At 40.9% G+C, this 19733-nt stretch overlaps 1 protein-coding gene across 5 annotated transcripts in view; it reads left to right on the forward strand.

Moving 5' to 3' along the window:
• INO80D (INO80 complex subunit D) overlaps positions 1–19733 on the forward strand; it is a 46214-nt gene that overhangs the window by 12211 nt on the left and 14270 nt on the right. For all 5 annotated transcript variants that reach the window (XM_064515246.1, XM_026113920.2, XM_026113994.2 and 2 more), the window contains exons 5-11: positions 3450–4198; positions 7168–7276; positions 13065–13289; positions 15359–15468; positions 17384–17517; positions 18821–19038; positions 19469–19626. In XM_064515246.1, coding sequence (XP_064371316.1) covers positions 3450–4198; positions 7168–7276; positions 13065–13289; positions 15359–15468; positions 17384–17517; positions 18821–19038; positions 19469–19626 — 1703 coding nt within the window. The remainder of the gene's footprint in view (positions 1–3449; positions 4199–7167; positions 7277–13064; positions 13290–15358; positions 15469–17383; positions 17518–18820; positions 19039–19468; positions 19627–19733) is intronic.

Here is a 19733-nt window from a genome sequence, read left to right on the forward strand (position 1 = left end):
ATCTGTGTTTCCTCTTGAACACATCTTCTGATTCTTTCTTGTCCAAATACACAAATAGATAATGAAGTTCAATTAAATTTTTAATGATATTGTTATTACAGTTTAGCTAGATTAAACTCTTACCATTTTACCTCTAATTCTCTTCTTTCAAGACAGTTTGCAAATCCTTTGTTGATATGCAAGATACTCTCCAGTTTAATTAGATCTGGCTTTAAATAAGTGTCAGGACTCAATACTAGCCTTGGCTGTACCATGAAGCAGAGTTTAGATATAGGTGGAAACCTCATCGTCTCGATTCTTGCCCTGCCAGTGATGTGGAAAATTGTCCAGCTGAAGCTTTTGGAGCCCATCAGCTTTTGTGTGCTTCATGTTATGGTAGTTTTAATGGAGGTCAACCCACCCCTCTTAACGTATGTGTTGACTGCGTTTGATCTCACCTGCACCAGAATAAATAAATGCCTTTGGCACTGAGTAAGGAAGAGGGAAGAAACTGTATTAGAAACTCAGTATGAGAATAACTCACGCCGAGAATAGCTTGTCGCAGCTGAGCATAGCTCCCAAGCAGGTTGTACAAATGACAAATTGTGCCGCCGAGACAGACGCCTCGGATTTGGCTGTGTGCAGGGCCAGCTTCGACCTAACAGGTTTCGTGCTCAGAGCCGTGTGAAAGGGACTGGGCTACTTCCAGGTGCTATTCCAGTCTAGAAGCTGTTTAATCTGTCTTTTATGGAGCATTAACTACTGATGGCTTCCCTAGCATTACCTCCAATCCGAAGAGTTTATTGCCTCGACGCAGCTGGATGTAGACTGGTTCCAGCAGAGCCAGTTAATGTCTGCACCAGGATCTGCAGCACTGCATAATGTCAGAGCCAGTTTGGGCTGGGGCCAACTAAAAAACCGTTGTGAAACCTAAAGGACTGGGAAATGCAGCGCGCGGGTGCCTGACTGGCTCTGCGTGGGACCAGCTAGAGTCTGGCAAGGCCGAGGCTGAACTGGTGCTAATAAATTATGCCTAGCCTGAGCTGGCTATACGTGGAGCCGCCCAGAGAAGGCTTAAGCACTCTTCCTGGTTTGTTCTTGCTCCTTTTAGTCTAGTGGCCAGGCTGTATTGGCCTCCTCTGCGCTGGCGAGCAGGGAGTTGGTATTCAGAGCTTAAAGCATAGGTTTGTCCAGCGTACTGGAGTCTGCAAGCGATCCGTAGTTTCATTATGTTGTAGCCTGGCATCCATGGATTTGTGGCCAGAGGTGTTGCCTGTGTAAGATACTGGTAGCTTTCAGTGTTGCAATATTGTCAGGTTTAAGAGCCAAAGCTTTGCTCTCTGCCATATAAAAATGATGCTGTCAGAGTTAAAACAAACAAACAAAACCCTTAATAGCCTAAAACTGAGAGAATGTTCACAAGCTAATTACCTTTTCATAGGCTTATTCACCTTTCCTATTTTTTTGCTTTCTCTTTGGTTTTCACAATGAAAACAGACCAACTAGTTTTATCTGCTGGCTCATGCACAAGCACAAAGTGGCAATATTTAAGGTATAAATACTATTAGGGAAGCATTCAAATTGAACAAAGCTTATTACTGGAGTTAGGAAAGAAAGAAACAGTTTGATTGTGTTTAAGTTTTGTCTGTTTGTTTTTTTTCTGTCGTACAAAAATCGCTGGTCTAGCTGATCTCAGTCCTGTGGAAGCAAAATATTAAGAATGTGCTTAATTTTAATTATGCAACTAATCCTATTGACTTTAATGGAAGCTTTATTGAGCCCTAGTTATAACATTTAATTTTTAAAAGTGCCTCTCTCAGTATGTATTTTACAATATATCAATTCATGCATGTTCCAGTAAAAACTCCAGACATTGCTGGCATTTGTCTTGCCTCATTTAGATTTATTCATTACTTAATTTCTTCATTATGGTAAGTTGTATTTAGACAATAATGTGTAGCAGTATTTTTTAGCCTTTTTTTGATTTGTGAATCCCTAAGGATGTAGATCCCTCAAGAAAGTACATATATGGAGATTGCTAAATTGCATATATGAATTTGAGTTTTCTTATTTTACCTTTTATGGAGCCTTTAGAAGTCATTCACACATTTCTCCCTTCATGGGTGCGGACAAGAAGTTGAAAGTCCCTAAACTCTGAAGTGTTCAGCTTTCTCATTATTTTGAGGGTTAGGTTTGGGCTTTTTTGCTGGTTCGTCTCTGTGAAGATCAGGAATAACTTCGTTTTAACATGTATTCACATTTGTTCAGCAAAACTGACTTTTCTCAGATTCCTACTGATCAGATGTTCAAGTATACCTTCATGGATATACCCTTATCCGTGGATATTTCCCTGCCTCTTGATGTAGATGTCACCCTCTCCTCCAATCTGTGTTTTGATTTATAAGCTGCAGGCCTGTGATTCTGCAAAGGCAGAAGTCTCCTGGCTGGTGGGATGCAACAGCGGCAGGAGAGTCTGTCTGCCTGTATGAAATCAGGAAAAGGGTTGGCTCATATGTTCCTATCATCTGCTTGTTTTAATCAATCAAAAATTGTTTACTTTTTAATGTTTTCTGTGGCCATAAGTTGTCACTCCTTTTCTCCTTTTAATTTTCAAGACACACTTTCCATTACTTTTTTCTATTTTCAATAACATGGCTTTAAAAGCTTTTTTTGTTTTAGAAGAGCTTGAAATGTGTGTTTGTGGCTTGTATGTGTATGTATCCATGGCATTGTGTAAAACCTTTCCAGCAGCAGAGAATTTCTTTTAAACTAGATTTTTATTTGAAGACTATTCAGCTAATCTTTTGGATATGATATGTTAAACAATTAAAACAGAACTTAACATTTAAGCTACTTGTTCATCAAAGGCAAATGGTGGCCCTTCTCAGCAGGTATCTCTATATACAATCTCTTTAGTGAGATTGTCCCTATAAAAATCTTCTTCCAACTCCCACAAGTCCCATTAAAAAGGTGTGCTTTGATGAAAATGTTAACTGTTTCCAGTGAAAGAACAGCCAAATGAAAGGAAGCGGTCTTCAGTGTGCTTTTTCTCTGGGAGCTTTTGAAATGGTTCTGTATGACCAGTTAATGGCTTGAGTTCCTACTGTTTCATGTATCAGACAGTCCCATTTGTTTTGTTTGCGTTATTTTGTGAATATTTACCCTGTTAGAGAGTAAATATTTTGAATGGCAGTGTGTGAATCTCCTATGAATAATGTGTGAGGAGTTTTATATCTTGAGATTATAAATTGTCATTTGTGTAAGTTTTTGCTTTCTGTTATAGGTTGGGAACACAATAACTATCTGCTGTATTAGATGCAGTTGTGTGCTCTTTATATAAAACCTCTTGTGTTTTGATCTAATTTCTCATGAGATGGGCATATGTAGATTTCCCTTTTGTGATACCTGTTTTCTTCAGATTTTTGCTTACAGGAACTGACTTAAGAACCTACTGTTTTTATTTTTCAAAGGTACTGCAACAGCCACCTGCAGGTACTTGGCTTCATACCGAAAAAGGAGAGGAAGAAGAAGAATGATCCCATAGAGGAGGTAAAGGTCAGGCATCAGATGGATGCTATGGCCTTCAGTCTGACAGTGCCCACCCTGGCCTTGAAGATGCCCAATGGACTGGATGGGATGTCCCTCTCCCCGCCGGGGGCTAGGCTTCCTCTCCACTACCTGGAGGCAGAGTTAGAAGACCCCTTTGCTTTCAACGAGGAGGATGATGACCTAAAGAAAGGAGCAACGGTGAGGAAAAAGTTGCAGAGCAAGTTGGCTCAAAACCGGCAGCGCCAGAGAGAGACAGAGATTTTAAAAGTTCGCCAAGAGCACTTTAGCCCCCTTCCTGCACCTTTGCAGCAGCAGCCTCTGCAGCAGCAGCACTCCCATCTGCCACCTTCATCAGCTTCGTTAAAGCCGACAGGGCTACCGCAGGGCGTCGTCTGCAAGTCACCTCAACCTCCGAACACCAGCCTACCAATGCAGGGAGTGGCACCCACCACACACACTATAGCACAAGCCAGGCAGTTGTCTAACAAGAGACCTCTGCCTCTCCTGCCACCCGCTAGGGCTCCTGTCACGGACCCTCCAAGGACTGATCGGGTCCTCATGAAAGCCACAGCCTTCTCTCCGCACTCGTCCTGCATGAGCCGGCTACAGAGACTGGTGAAACTGTGCACTCGAAAACAGCAGCTGGACACTGATCTGTTTCCACATTTAGGTGAGTAGATAACAAACGCGCTGCCTTTGCCCCCTCCTTTTATTGCTTGGTTTCAGGACAGTGAGGTATTATCTTCCTAGTCCTGTTCTGCATTCCTGCATGGTCCTTTCCAGGTAACCCCAAGCTGGGTAACTGGTGCTGTCTTTAGCCCTCTTCTCTGTGAAAGGAATGCCTAGACCCATCACGCAACGGTTTATGGCATTTTTGTTGCATATTCTTCATGTGCTGTTAACCATTTGAGAAGTCAGACTGCGGTGGTGAAAACGTTGCTTGTATGATGCAGACATCATACAGAAGGTTTGCAACTTGAGTGGTAAAGACAGCACCACCTGTACCTATGTGAGTGGACAAGGTTAGACTGAATATTTAATATGTGACAAGTGTGGATTACAAAATAAGTCCAAGTAAAAATTTGGAGATTTGACTCATCATTCTGACTGTGCCAACACAGGATGGCAGTGCCAGTGTAGAAGCTAGTTGCAGAGGCAGAGCCTTGTCCACATACCAGTCCAGAAATAGCTTCCTCCTTACTACTATCTAGAAACCATAACAATCAATTATTGTTACTTACGAAAATGTAAATAAATATTACTGACTTGCTGCTAGGGGAATGGTACTCTATGAAGTTTTAAAAAGGCAGCTGACCCTGTGGCTTATTGCTCTGGTTATGAATACAGACTTAGAAACATCTAGCTGTTCTTGTTTTTCCCCCCAATCTCCAGAGTTGCCTTATTTTTCTGTTTAGTTTTAGATTGTAGTTTTCTAGCAGGTATAATACTGAGCAGAAAGTTAGGGAAACAGAAGTCAGTGTGGTATATTAGAACAGGAATGCTGGGGTTGATTTTTTTTTTCTTTTTGAGAGACCTCAAATAAATCTGGAAGTTCTTTACACAACATCTTATTTAATCACAAGCATCTGTAATTTTTGCTATTTCAATTAACTCTTTTTTAAATTTACTATTAAGATCTGCCCTTTGGCACTCATGGGATAATTTGACTTTGTTCAGAAGATAATTAGCATCCCACAGCAAGTCTCTGAAGGACATGGTTCCGCAGAAATCCTGTTTGGTCCTGTACGTAATGCAGTTTTTCTGAGGAACAGCAACTCCAGAGTCACTTCCAAGTGTCACAGTCCCAAATAGGTTAGAAGGTGACCTGCCTTTTGAGAGGTCTCTTTCTGTGTTTAATGTTCTGTTTTAACATTCTCAGGTGGTGTTTGCTCTGAAGAGTACATGTTTCCTAAAGTGGCATAGTTTAGAAAAGTGATTAGACCTATTAATGTACAATTTTACAAATACTAGAATAAATTTGAAAATGATTGTATACACTTAGAATATTTTATATTTGGCACATTAACAGCATTCACTTATTAATTATGTCAGTGTAGGAAATGTATTTGTTATTTATTCATAATGTGGCTTAATGTTAAAGCCTGGTTGTGCAAGTTGAGAAAACTTTAGGATTTCTGTTTAACGACAGAGTAGTACTAGAGATAACTGCACAGAATCTTTAAAAAGATGCACTTGGTTTTAAGTGTACTTTCCGTACCTCTGACTTTATTTTTAAACTTTGGATAAACAGTTTGTTACATAGCATCCATTGTGCACGTGTCTTTATCCAATGATTAAGTTATTTCTTCTTTCCATTATTGAAGTGGGGACAGTGAAAACAATCAAGTTGAAAATATATTTCTGGCATTTTATCAAATGTCTTAAGATATTTTAATTTAGTTCAAATGCATACCTTAAAACTAGGTGCTAAGGATCGTATTTTCAGAATGTTGCTGATGTTCATGAAAAATAGGGTTTCTGATATTTTTGTTTAATATTTTAAGTGTTGCTCCTAACTTATGAATGTGCTCCTAAAACTGTATTCCAAATTGTTGTTTTTTTCCAGCTGTTAAAGTAGGTCCTCAAATACTGATGCATTTCCCAATTCTAAATATCTGACTTCAGAATCATCTTGGATATACATGTTTTATTTTTCAGTAAAAACAAAATGTTCCCTAACTCTGTCCCAACCGCAGCTCCATTTTTAAGGAGCACATGAAGAAGTAACAAAAAAACCCCAGTGCTGGTGTATAAATTTGGTTGCATTTTTTTTCCCCTCCTGCTGCAAGGGACCAGCAAGAATACCACTGGGTGTGGGAGGGAGAGTAGGAGAAACTGCAGCGGGTGATGCCCCAGCGGAAACGTTCCACCTGAGAGCTTCCTGGTCCCGCTCTCTAGCTGTCCTGCTCAATCTGAATAACTGAGGCTGCTGGTGCCTACAACGAGTTGATCCTGCTGCACTGTCATTAAGGGAACGCATGCTGCTTAATACGAGTGCATGACTATTTGCATCTCTCTTCTTAGCTCTCTTTTCATGCAATTTTATGCATTTGGCCAGCAATTACAAAGACTGAGCAGAGGAACATCCTGTGTAGCTGCGTAACCATCTCTGTCCATGCTGCTCTGTCTTACCGTTTTCCTGTTCTCCAGGTGTTTTGGCAGCAGGAGCACAGGGGTTAGAATGTGAACAAAAACGAAAAGTGGAGTTATGTGACCTATTTAGATCATATAGTGTTAAAACTTACCAGGCAGTCAGTTCTTCACGGCAGGGACCTCTCTCTTATCTCGTCTTTAAAGACTTCATGTGCTTAGTATGAAAGCTGTAGTATTTTCTGTAGGTAAGAAAGCTGGTGATTTTGCTTTCATTGTTTATGGATAAAGAGGCCAATAAAAATGTTAAAAAGGAAAACTGAAAAAAGTGGTGCAGACTATTTGCACACAATAATGAAGCTATTACCATAACTTTTCCTGGGTAAATGAGAGTGTTATATGATTTAATCAAACATAATTATGCTTGCAACTATACTACACAGGCTTAGAATAAGCAAAGACCATTTGTCTGTAGTGCCATAGGTTGCTCAGAGATTTATGTGAGGTGAGTAGACTTTCATCCAGCTTTCATGTTTTCAATTCCCTCAGGGCTGGATTGGTCTGAAGATAGTGGAGAAGAGTTGGAGGATTCAGAGCAAACCTCCCCTTACCAGGTTGCATGGTCTATCCGAGAGACCCTCGGCTATGAAAGACACGAGTGAGTATGATTCTTTAGTATTTGTATTGGCCTTAGTGCAATAAATCATGTAAATGTGAGCTTTACTTCAAGTGGAGTCAGTAGAAATTAAGCACTTGTTTAAGTGCCTTACTGAAACAAAGGGTTGTTTGAACTCATTTGTTCGTAAGAGCTATGAAACAGCTTTCCGCCTTCTGTCCCAGTTTCCACCTAACGTGGAGCCCTTTGTGCAGTCTGCTATCAGAAGGATGCATCAGGAAAGAATTTAAGCTTATTTGCCTAAATTTAATTGAGTTTAGTGGCCTTTATTCATGAACTTGGGTGCCTAGCTGGATAGCAATACTTCCTGAGTTGGAACGAAATGAAGGGAGTTACTCTTGTTTTTTCTTTGCTACTATTTGTAAATAAGCTTATTAGTAAGCTTACTGCATTTTACTCATTAATCTTTATGATAAATGTGCTGGATGTTTGTTTTAATGCGTTCCTTTCCTTTTTTTAAAGATTGTGGTATTTCTTTTAAGAATTAAGAAGTGTTGAGTAAACCTCTGTCAAACAGTTGGGAGCATTGGATTGAAGTGTTCTGATCGAAGGGGATAAACACAGTGGGTATCTGCTGCTGATGCAGAAAGGCTTACAGTGTGTGTGTGTATATATATATGTGTGTGTGTGTATATATGTATACACACACGTATAGAGATACTGATATCCATGTGTGTATATATATTTAAAAATACACATATATATAAATTTATATATACTGATAAGCCATGAATCTGTGAACTCACAAAAGGGTATGGTAATATGTGTCTTTATTAATGTAAATTTTAAGGTGCAAAGCATAGTATTGTAACAACAGTGACGTTTAAACCACAAGAAAAGATGTTGAGGCATGTTTATCACAAAAGGAAGTTTTGAGTCTCAGTAAGGTTTGATTGTGGTTTCTATGACAGAATTCCCTTTCACTGTGCAACTAGACTTTTTGGTACTACAACTCTCACATAGTTGTATAATCTTTAAATATCACAGAATAACAAATTGAAATTCCGAAACTTGCCAAAACTTCTTACCATCTTTAAAGGTTGTCCACAAGGTGAACAACAGAGTTGTATCTCTGTTGAGAGGACAGACACCAAAATAATAAATCCTGAAAGACTTCAGTAAATCAAAGCTTAGTAGCAGCGTGCAGACATTTATTTTTCTTTTTAAAAAGGAAGCGTGTTTGGTTTTGTCCGCTCTGAAAGACCACTGGTTTTAGGCAATCTGCAGTCAGAGCAGTGAACTTTCATGAACATTGGTTTTACTTAAAAGGTGATTTTTCAACTAAAATGTTTTGAGAGAGTAGAGAGAATTGATGTTTCCTCTCCGCGTAGTAGGAAAATGTGAACAAATTTTTAGTACATCTTTAAAATCGCACATAATTTTCAAAGTGGATGATATGTCTATCAAATAACTTCCCTTACACTCTTCTCTCTTTGACATTTGATCTGGTTCTTCCATAGATCCCAATTTCTTTGTCAAGTTCTAAAGGTCATCTCTGTGTGTTTTGTCTTCTCTTTGTTTTAACTTTCTTTGAATTCTTCCTTCTCTTTTCACATATTGAGAGAAAATACTGCTTTGTCTTGACATTTTCTGTTCCATTCCAACATTTCATGCACTTCTATTAAACGCCATCTTCACTGATCACGATGGATAAATTTTTGTATAGGGCTGGCAGACCTTGGGTTCCTATCAGTCTATCCAGTCTTAACTTTAGCAACTTCCCCTGTTTTGCTTATGGATAAACATAATTGCTTGATTTCAGCCTTCTAAAGCTTTTATTTCTACTCTGTAGGCTTCTGTAGAGATTTTTATTAACTGAAATGTTTTACTTTGACATTTTTGCAATATGGTCTGTCTCTTGCTGAAGATGAGTTAGTTCAAGCTATTCCTTGGGTGGTTTGGTTTATTAAAATGACTCTGTCTCACTAATCTGACAGTTCAAACTGTTGGCTCCTACCTTAGCCAGCCGGTGACTTGTTACTGCTCTGAATTTCGGTGGTTAATACTACCAGGAAGCCTGTGGAAATCTTTTACCAAAACCTTGAGATTCTGAAATCGTGTGCTTATTGTTACTTACTATTTTTCATAGTAACTAGTGAAATTAAAGCCATCTTTTCCCTGCTCGCTTGTGTCTGGGCTCGTGGTCTCTTTGGTGGAAGTGACAGCTCTCTGCCGGCTGGCTCCCTGTTCTCCTTTTCCGGCTGACTCGGCGGAGGTTAGCAGGAGGAATGCTTCTCGGTTAGAAGAGATTAGCAGAAGAAAGTGAGCAGTTTAGTTTCTGCATTCCTGGCCAGCTTTCAGCGTCGCTGGTTGGGTGATGGTGGGGGAGTCCAGTCCCCTTTAACTTTCTCTTGGGCTTCTTGTGCGATATTGTAGCTGCTCTAAAGCTCTCAAAAATCACAAGATTGGCTTAAAATTAATGTCTTAACAGTAATACATCCCAAGTTCTCTTACATTCTGGCCTTTTATTCTGCAAAATTTGCAATGTAGGATTTAGCTGTGTAAGCAAAGGCTAAATGTTTGCCTTTACAAATCTTTCCTTTAATTTAAGGAACTGGGGCTCTTGTGTAGTCACGGGATTGCAGGATGCAGGGCTTTAAGGCAAGCACAAATGTTTAGGTTCAGATGATACTGATGGACTTAGCGTGGGACTTGGGCTGGGCAGGCAGAGTGACAGCGAGGCCCGGTGTGGGTGGGAGCAGATCTTCGTGGGAGCAGAGGCTCGGAGTGAAAGCAGAGGCTGTTCCCTACCGCAGAGGAGGGACGTTTCCCCCCAGGTGATTTGACTGCTGCGTCTTGTAGCGTGTAAAGTCCTGGGAAAAAAGTGACTTTAAAACAAGGTCATTTTTCATTTCCTACACTGAAATCTGGATAAAATGAGCGTTTAAATTAGTGAGTTAAAAATGGTAATGCAGGGATAGGAGTCCAGTTGAACTGGCTGCTGTCAACGCTGTGTTACCAAATACAGATTTAAAACAAAAATTCAGCTATTCCGCACCAATAACCAGGAGGACTATAAGGAAGAAGGGGAGGCTCTTACAATGCTCTGGGGCATTTTAAAGTAGCAGTTTCTGGTGTGTCCGGGAGCAGAGCGCAGGTTCTCCCGGTCGCCCGGTGGTGCCCGCGCCGTGCCCAGCTGCGCGCTCTGCCCGGCTGCACCTCCTTCCCGTGGCTTCTCCCGGAAGAGTCGGCAGTCCTTCCCCCATGTTTACTCGTGACGATTTTAGAGGGAGGGGTTGGGAAGAAGCATTTTGGATTATTCATCGAATGGTTTGCATAGATTTTCAGAAACCTTTCAAGTAGTGAGATATCACACATGGCGTTCTACCTCACAAGTGACAGACACAGCTTAGGAGAATAAACTAAACAGAAGTTGGCTAAGCTTGTAAACTTGATTGTAAAAGGACAACAATAAAAAGTGTCTTTGGGTTTCAGTACTTAAACAAAAAAAAAAAGGGAGATATCATTGTGCTAGGTCTCTTTGAACATATAAATATGTTTGGATGATCTTACTGGCCTGATGGAAAACAAAATTCTGAATAGGCTTTGCAAGCTGTTTGCTTCAAAACAAATCCTTATCCATTGCAGGCACAATTTCTTTCAATGTCTTGCATGTATGTCTTAATCTTGTGTTTTGAAATGATCTCATGAATTTCAAGTCAGTATGTATTAAAACACTGTGACTTTTTTCTGTCTGTTTCAGTGGGAGGTGAAATACTCCCTCCCCCCCCAAAAAAGCACTTTTTTTTCCTAAGGAGGATTCCTTTCCTGTCTTAAAGTTAATTTGTAAGTGTACGTAAAATGAAATCAGCAAGTCTACAAATTTGTTTAAAAAAGTCACCCTGGACTGGGTAACAAAGTCTCTAAGACAGCTGACCCTGTCGATGTATGCATGTATGTGTGTGTGTATGTATGTATATGTGTGTGTGTGTATATGTATATATATATACACACACACCCCTCTCTTATCCAGTAATGCATTAAAAAAACTAAAATCTATATTAAGTAGATCACAGTTATGTTTTTCTAATCTGGCAGTTTGTTGAAGTAGGCATTTTTTCTTAAGTGATCTGAAAAATGTATTTTCCTTTCATCTTCACAGTGAAAATATTTTGAACATTAAATATGTTAAATACTTCTAACGTTGCATTTGCTGCTTAACATTTAATTGTGGAGGTTAATTATGTGCAGTTTATGCTTCTTTCTAATAATCTATAATCTCTTGTAACAGACGAAATACGTTATATGGTTGACTTTCCATAAAACTTTATGAAAATGTGCATTTGTGCCAAGACAGTGTTTGCTTATGGGGATTTTTTGTGGGCAGTCTTTGAGGAGATGGATACCTTTTTGGAATAGTCTCTTAAATTTAGCCTGAGTGTGGGCGTGGTGTTACATTTGTTTGGACTGTTTTTCTCCCCTCTCCCATCTCCGTTTTACAGATAAGAAAGTTAGCAAAAAGTCCCTCAGTTCCATAAGGAAAACCTTAAAGGACAAGCGAAACAGCCTGTTTTGCTTGGATTCAGTTCATTTTGTTCCTTGAACAAAAACATCCTTCTGCAAACTGGTGCATGTTGCAGAGGGCTGTTTGGTAGCTCAATGGCCCCAGTGTTTTTAAGAAGTCCCAGTGATATTTCATTGTTTCATGATTTCTGCTTCATTTAGCTGAACACGTTGACGTGCTTTTGATGGTCTTGTTGATGTGTGCCAGGATGTTTGGGAAGACCAGAAAGATGGGGAAAAGGCTTTCATGAGTAAAAAAAGAATCTGATCAGTCCTTCCTCTGGTTATGGCTTCGCACTGGTCCGATTCTTCCCTCAGCACCTTCCGAGTTAAACGTTCATTTCTGCTCCGTGTGCTCTAACTCAGCTTCAACTCCGCGGAAAGGGGAAAGCAGTATCTACTGTCTTTAATATGAAAAATCTCCTTACAAAATAATTACTGGTACTTTAGAAAGAAAAAGGGGAATTTATCTCTCAGAAGGAGGTTGGTGCAGTTCTGGGAGCTTTGCCGGTGTTGCCTCCTGCACCAGTTTTGCTGTTGGCTGCCTTGGAACTGGGATTTCAGTCCAGGCTTATTTGACTATAAGAGTTGCGGGGTCATGTTTGCCTGATAAAAGTCAAGGGATACTTTCTGGTCCCGTTAACAAGAAAGCTGAAGTAACCGTATTAAAGTTGCAGGCATTTCACTATGAATCTAGGGAGAGAGAGAGAGAGAGAGAGTGCAGAGCTTGGTGCTAGCTGTGTGAGTGTGTATTTTGGTTTAGGAAGGAAAACACTGCCTGGCAAAGTAAGAGGAATCAGAAAAGGTCAACGGTTTTGGTACTTGTAACAATTTGACCATCTTCTCCAGTGTGACCTTTCTTCAATAAATTTCCACTACGTAGTCCCCCACCCTTGTCCTACCCATTAATTGCACTTTGATTTAAGAGTTTGCCTCATTTGCTGAGACATTTACAGTAAATAAAGGTTAACAGTATAGATTTTTTTTTTTTTTTGAGCAGCAGGCTCCAGACATTTAAATGTGTCAGACCCAATCATAAATTGATGTAATCTCTAATAATGACATACTAAGAAGGGTAAGTACCTTAAGAGTTCAAAAGGGATCCTGCTCTTACAATTTCTGAAGCATCCCTGCCTGATTTCAGCCTTTGGATCTTTGCGGGGCTGGAAGACGGGTGCCAACTTAACGATTCTATCAAAATGACAAAGTAGCTTCCTTAAAAAAATAATGAAATAAAGCCCATCTGTTTTTGTTTTCCCTCCTACAGGTCCGACGATGACAATGCAGATGACAGGAGTTCCAGGGTGACCAGACTTTGCACTTACTTTCAGCAGAAATACAAGCACCTCTGCCGCCTGGAGCGGGCAGAATCTCGTCAGAAGAAATGCCGGCACACACTCCGGAAAGCCTTGCTGCAGGCGGCCAGCAGAGAGCCGGAACGTGCTGGGCAACTGATACAAGAGCTCCGAAGAGCTACGTGTGGTCATACCAGGTTAGACCTTTCTACACGACTGCAGTAGCCTAAGCTCAGGGCAGGGTGAAGATACTGGACAGAGTATCCAGCAGTTGAAGTTGAAATCTTGAACTGGTAGCCATGCACCAGGCAGAACAACCATGACATATAAATGCCTGTCAGCAGAGGACAGTAAATACAGTATACTGTGTTTTCCATGAAAACAGGCATTTTTCAGCTTTTTTTATGTTGCAGAATGGGGATTGTTTGTTCAGCAGTACCTGGTCCTGATTTCTTAAATGCCATATGTTAAGTCTGTGGTCCACTACAATTAATTTTTGTTAATTAATCTATGTATTGTGGCTGGCTCCAAATGTCTGGTACTTTATATCAAGTTCTGTTCCTTAAAAGGTGTGCAGTCTGGTCTGCAGTTCACCACTGCAATTCAGATTTCTTTTTTCAGACAACTTAAAAAAAAAAAAAAAAGAAGGGGAAAAAAAAAAAGGCCGTACCTCCTCTTAGTTCTCTTCCCAGCAAATCAAAGTTAAACTCACACTTTTTGTTAGATTTAACTCAATCTAACATTAAATGAAACTCAGCAAGAAAATAAATACCTTCTAACAACTCTGAGGGTTACCTTCTGTGGGAATTATTTCTAGATAATGTCAACATCCCTCCAGCTCTTGACATACTGACAGTTGGCTGATTCATATTTATAAAGACATAGAGCAAATCCAGGCCCTAGCATTGTGTCTGGGGTACCAACAGCAGCTTCTTTCTGCTGTTCTGGTTTTGCTTTACAGGATGTGTGACCTTGCAAGATGGGGAGGGCCAAGGTGAAAGAGGCAGGCTGAAACAGGGTGCTGCAAATATATTCTGTTTGTGGGATGCTTCTGTTGCTGGACAGTGAGCTCTGGTTCATGACATTTGAAGGGTTTGGTGGTGGGGGGGGGGGTAGTGTGATGCTGGAAGAGCTGCTCAGATGTGTAATGAAGAGGTACCTAACTAGTTTATGAAGATGCATAAACATCTCCAGACTGAAGCTACAGCAATAACTGTGCCAGAATTGGCAAACGCTTGCTGTGTTTTTCATTATTAAGGCATTTTATTGCACAAAAGGATTCAATTGTTTTGGATAGCCTGGCAAAGCCAGGTATTCCTGTCGTCACTACCCTGGTTAAATTAAGTAAACGCAGTCTTTTGAGTTACGAAGTGTTTCACGGGGTAATATTACTAACTAAAACTTTGCTCAGTCAAAGTGCAGTTGATGACAGTAATGGCTGAAGGAAAACAGGCTGCAGAAAGCCTTTTGTCAACCTAGAAAACAACATGTGTACAGAGGTGAAATTCAGCCCTGGGATCGCCAGCTTTGTCTACACAAAGGTGACAAATGCCTCGAGAGCAGGCTAACACCAAGCGAGCTGTGTAATGCTTGCAGTACTCATCCACACTGCTGGCTGGTTGCCTGCTTGCAGCTCAGGCTCAAGGCATTGAGGCTGTGCTGAGGAAGCGCTCAGCTCTGGGCACCGGCTGGTGGATTGGGCTGTAGCACGTTGATGAAGGAGAGCTTTTACCCATGTTGAGCACGCTCAGGCTCTGCTACTCCAGAGCTCAGTCTAAGTTTGTCTGAGCACGTGCTTGCATGTAAACTCTGGGGATGCTCGGCATGTCTTGATTTATGAACAGGCTTGGAAATGCACTTGACTGCCCATGTGGGCATACCCAGTACATCGTATTATAAAGGATGACCTTATTTTAAGGGTCACCTGTGAGGACACTGACCTGCTGCTCTTCTGGGCTCTTGCAGGGTGGTGTAATATTTACATGGTAGTAGCACACAACACCTCTCATTGCAGTTAAGGCCCTGTTATGTTAGATGCTGAAATAAACAATAATCCTGTTACTGCAGTCGCACCTTCACCTTTCACTGACATATATTCTGTGTCCCTGTTTAGAGCGTGCTAATTCTGTGCACCCATCTGGATCATGACACACAAACGTGTGTTAAAATGTTTCATCCTACTATGCCACATTCAGTAGAACAGTTGTGCCAGATACCTCCTGGAACTGGGTTTTTGACGCCAGGCTCTTTTATGCTTTTGTTTCAGCACAAGCCAAGCCAAGCCGAGAGATGCAGAACCAACAACGTGTAGTGGGACTTCGAAGGGTGAACAGTGCACTAACAAGGCCCTTCCATTCACCAGGCATTGTTTTCAGCGTATCCTCTTAACTCCCTTTGGGAGCTGCATTCAGGAGTGGAAACGCTTGGGTTTTTGGGGGGGGGGTTGTTTTTTTGCATTGACAAGTACAGTATCACAGAGGAAAACCCTATTTGTTAGCATCTCGTTAACTGTTTTGCTTATAATTTTGCTGTGTGATATGGGTGCTGTAGGCAGTGGTGATGAGTAGTCTGTCACTGGTATCTATCATTGTCACACTGTTGTGCTTTCATAAGCTGTAGTTCATGTGCTAGAAGCCTCTACAAAAATGATCCTCTCTTTCACGGGTGACTTGGCACATACCCCATGGCTTTCAACCACATGGCTTTCAACCAGTTCCTGATAGCATCCAATAAGACAGATACCTGTGAAGAGTTTGTGGGAAGAAGGGATATCACATGGTTTAAAAAGATGGCTTAGACTGACTGGAAAGATGGAAAGCTAATATCCTGCATTGTTTGAAGGAGCAAAAGAGAAGGAGTCCCTGAATCCAGCTTCTAGATGAGGGCGAATCCCCAGTGCCAGGGATTTCTAGAAAAGTCTGAAAAGATGCAAAGAGTCGGTGCATGAAGGTCGCAGAAAGGAGGGAGCACCCCTGATACAAGATTTGAGTCTGAAGACTGTAGACAGCCCGACCTCCTGCCTGGAATACTTAGGAGTTTTGCAGACTTTGTTTTAGCTGATAGCCTGTTTCCTTTTGTTGGAGCTTTTGCTGTTGATGTTTTAAGTGACTAGTGCTTATCCGTTCCAGTCGCTATCAGAGAGCAGCACCTTTTCAATCTTTCTGGTTCGCAGATGCCTCACATTTTTGCTGTGGAGGTGAAGGACCTGTGTAATGAATTCCCTGACAAATAGGCTGTTTGATTTGTTGCAGGTCCCCGAGAAGTAGTCTGCAGAGCAGTTCAAAACTACTGTATGAGCATGCACTGTGGTGTGTAGATGTGCATGGTAGTTCATTTGGCTCCTGATTTTTTTTTTCTTTTTCTAAGTTTAAGCTGCCTTGCTTGTCAATGTATGTACAGTAGAGAAGTCAAGGATAGTGATGTTGCGTTTCTGCCCACTTTGTTCCCTCTGTACTTTCTTCTGAATGAAAATAGTCTCTCCTAACATGAGCAGACTCTTGGTTCTGGCCTATCCATCCAAATCTTTGCCTTCTGCAGTTTTTCCATTTTCCCTTCGTCCTTTCTTTTACATTTGTAGCATTTTCTGAACATATATAGGGATGTCAAGGTTAGAATCAGTCTGACTGAGAATTGCTCAAGATAGAAGAGGAGCTTCTAATGCTGTTTGAAAAAAACACAATGAAATATCTGTTCGATTTGCTCTAAGTCTAGAAACATTTTCACTCCTGCAGGGGATTTTTCTGAAGGAAATCTCAGCAAGCTTACGTTTGGATTTACTTGACCTTTCTGTCTGACTGCACATCTTTTTTCAGAGGAGCAGGAAGATCTTGAAACTTCTCTGTGCTCTAAAGATAAATGCCAAGAATGTACCTTAAATGATGGAATTAAGAAATACTCTTTCTTTAATGTTTCAGTATGGATTGTCATTAGGCTGTAGGGAAATAGTCTTGTTGACTACATTGCTCCAACTGGTACTATTGATCTATTGATTAAGACTCCAGGAAAAGGCTTCTTTTTGTAAAGAACTCATTAGTGAAATAGCTGCTTCCATGAAACCATCTCAATATGTAATAAAATCATTAGAGATTCTGCATGAATGCAGTTTTTCACTTTAAAAGTCAGGTTTGAGCCTTACCTAGCTTTGAACTTGAATAACAAAGTTAAGATACTCATTAAAAGTAGCGTCTGTGGACAGATAGAGTTGAAGGCTCTGATCTTAATCAGACTGATAAATCAAAGGGCGTTTCTCCATCGTCGCCTTGTGTGTTATTCCTGATGCAGAAATGCGCAGATATCTTATTGAACCGTTCCCAGCAGCTCTTCTCAAGTTGCACAGCCAAGTTTGCAGATGGTCAGCAGTGCTCTGTGCCAGTTTTTGACATCACACATCAGACACCTCTGTGCGAAGAACATGCCAAAAAAATGGTAAGTACAAAGCCAAAACTGTAATTATTTCTATGGATTGGGTTGATGAAGAGTTTTAACCTCAGTCTTTTTATGCTCTCCTGGTTGCTAACTAGCAAGTTTACAAACTGAGGAGTCCATTTCCTTATATTTTTCTTAAGTGGGTAAAACATTCCCAATTAGTATAAAGTTCCCAATTAGTATAAAGTATGTTGTAAAAATCTCTTGTATACTTGTGGGGATGTAATGAAGTGTACATGAGAATATGCTTTGCTGGAAGAAGAAATCAGACTCCTCTCCTGATTCAAGAAACAGAAGAGCTTTGCAAGCGATCTTATGGTCAATTTACCTGGGCTCGCTCCTGGCCCTTGGATCTGACTACAGTATGAGTGTGCTATGTTAAGAGCAGTGCTGCTCAAACATTTTTAGTTCATGGGACCCCAAGTGTCTTCTAGAGGAAGTGTAGATAGCAATTACAAGCATATTGATAATGCTTTTGCTACTCTATTTGCCTTTTGATAACTATCAGAAGTTGTGTTTGGATCTTTGTCTGTGGATTCCAGAGGAAAAGCAGTGGCCTACTATGAATTGAGAGTACATAGAAATTGGGATGGTGTCATCTCACTAGTGTAGCACAAACCATCACATTTTAACCCAAATTTGTATGAGCTTTTTTTCCCTCCCTCTCCTAGGCAATCTTCAGTGTGTCTCTCAAAAGATTTACTCCTGTAGCCCATAAAATCCTTTGCCATTCCCAGTATGATTGCAACTGAAAATTGATGGCCATTTGCTTCATTCTGTAGTTGGCTAGTGAGTTGCTCTTCAGAAGTAATGAAGCCTCAGTTGTGCACCCATGTCCCTCACAAGTCCATAGTCCTATAGTATTAATTCCGTTTCCTCAGTGCTCTCCATCTTTTATGAGAGCAGGCACCTGAGGATTCTGGCTTCACCTGCTACTCACTGTCCCCATTACTGCCACCTTGCAGCAGTGTTCTTCTGTTTTTAATGCTTACAGGAATACCACCAAAGATTACAGCTGTACACTGACTTACTTAGGGTTTACTGTTTGTACCGATTCTTAAAGTGACACTGCAGGACCCCGTATTTATTATACCTCATAATTTGGTCTACCTGTTCTTTGGCATTGGGATCAATAAGGAAGGAAGCAACTTAGCTTTTATATCCTTGTTTGGATGAAAGTTAGCAGTTAGTTTCTCTTGCATTATGTGTGGATGTTTGTAGGCTGGAATGGCTATGATGAAAAATAAGGAAAGTTGTATTTGTTCTTAATGTATTCCCTCTGCTATTGTTTTACCTCCCAAAGGACAATTTCTTGAGAGGGGACAGTTCCCGTAAAGTTCAGCACCAGCAGCAGAGGAAACCCAGGAAAAAAACAAAGCCGCCTGCACTTACCAAAAAACACAAGAAGAAGAGAAGGCGAGGCCCGCGCCGGCCCCAGAAACCCATTCCTCCTGCAGTGCCCCAAGGGAACCTCACCATGCCTGCCAGTGTCTCACTGCCAGTAGAGATGTCCCACATACGGTCAGTGGCAGCCCTGCCCCAGTCCGCTCAGCAGTAGCTTGAACATTGGGAAGGAGTACTGTAGAAAGGTGCGATGTTGCTGTGCTGCTCAGCCTCTGGACAAGGAGATAGTTCAGGAATGGAAGTAGTGTTTCCATGTGACTGCTTAAAACAAAACCCAAAACCCTAGAGGGGTTAATTTTAGGTTTGAGCAGTGGTTGAATTTAATGGATAGTGTCTTGCTCTTGTTGCCAGATCTTATGTATTTAATCAATAGACAAAGTTTAAGCACCTTAAACTTTCTAAAAGCATTTTTTTCTAGATGATGTAAAAAAAAAAGAAAAGAAAAGTGTGTTGAGGGGAAGCATCCATTACAGATGGATGTTCATTCATAGTTGTCATTTGGAGAAATTAAAGTTGAATGCTGAGACTAACAGCACTTTTTGTCCAGGAGCCCCTCCACACCGGAGTTGAGTGCCGACGAGCTGCCTGATGATATCGCCAATGAAATCACAGACATTCCACATGACTTGGAATTGAATCAGGAGGACTTCTCTGATGTCCTGCCGCGGCTGCCTGACGACTTGCAGGACTTTGATTTCTTTGAAGGTACCACTTTATTTTATGCTAAAGTGAACATAAACAGTAAGCTGAAGAAGTGAGTATTTATGAAATACGCATTTTGAGGGGTTGCTTGCTTTCCCACAGAGGTAATA

Source organism: Dromaius novaehollandiae, chromosome 7 (assembly GCF_036370855.1).
Source record: "Dromaius novaehollandiae isolate bDroNov1 chromosome 7, bDroNov1.hap1, whole genome shotgun sequence".
Taxonomy (NCBI): Eukaryota; Metazoa; Chordata; class Aves; order Casuariiformes; family Dromaiidae; genus Dromaius; species Dromaius novaehollandiae.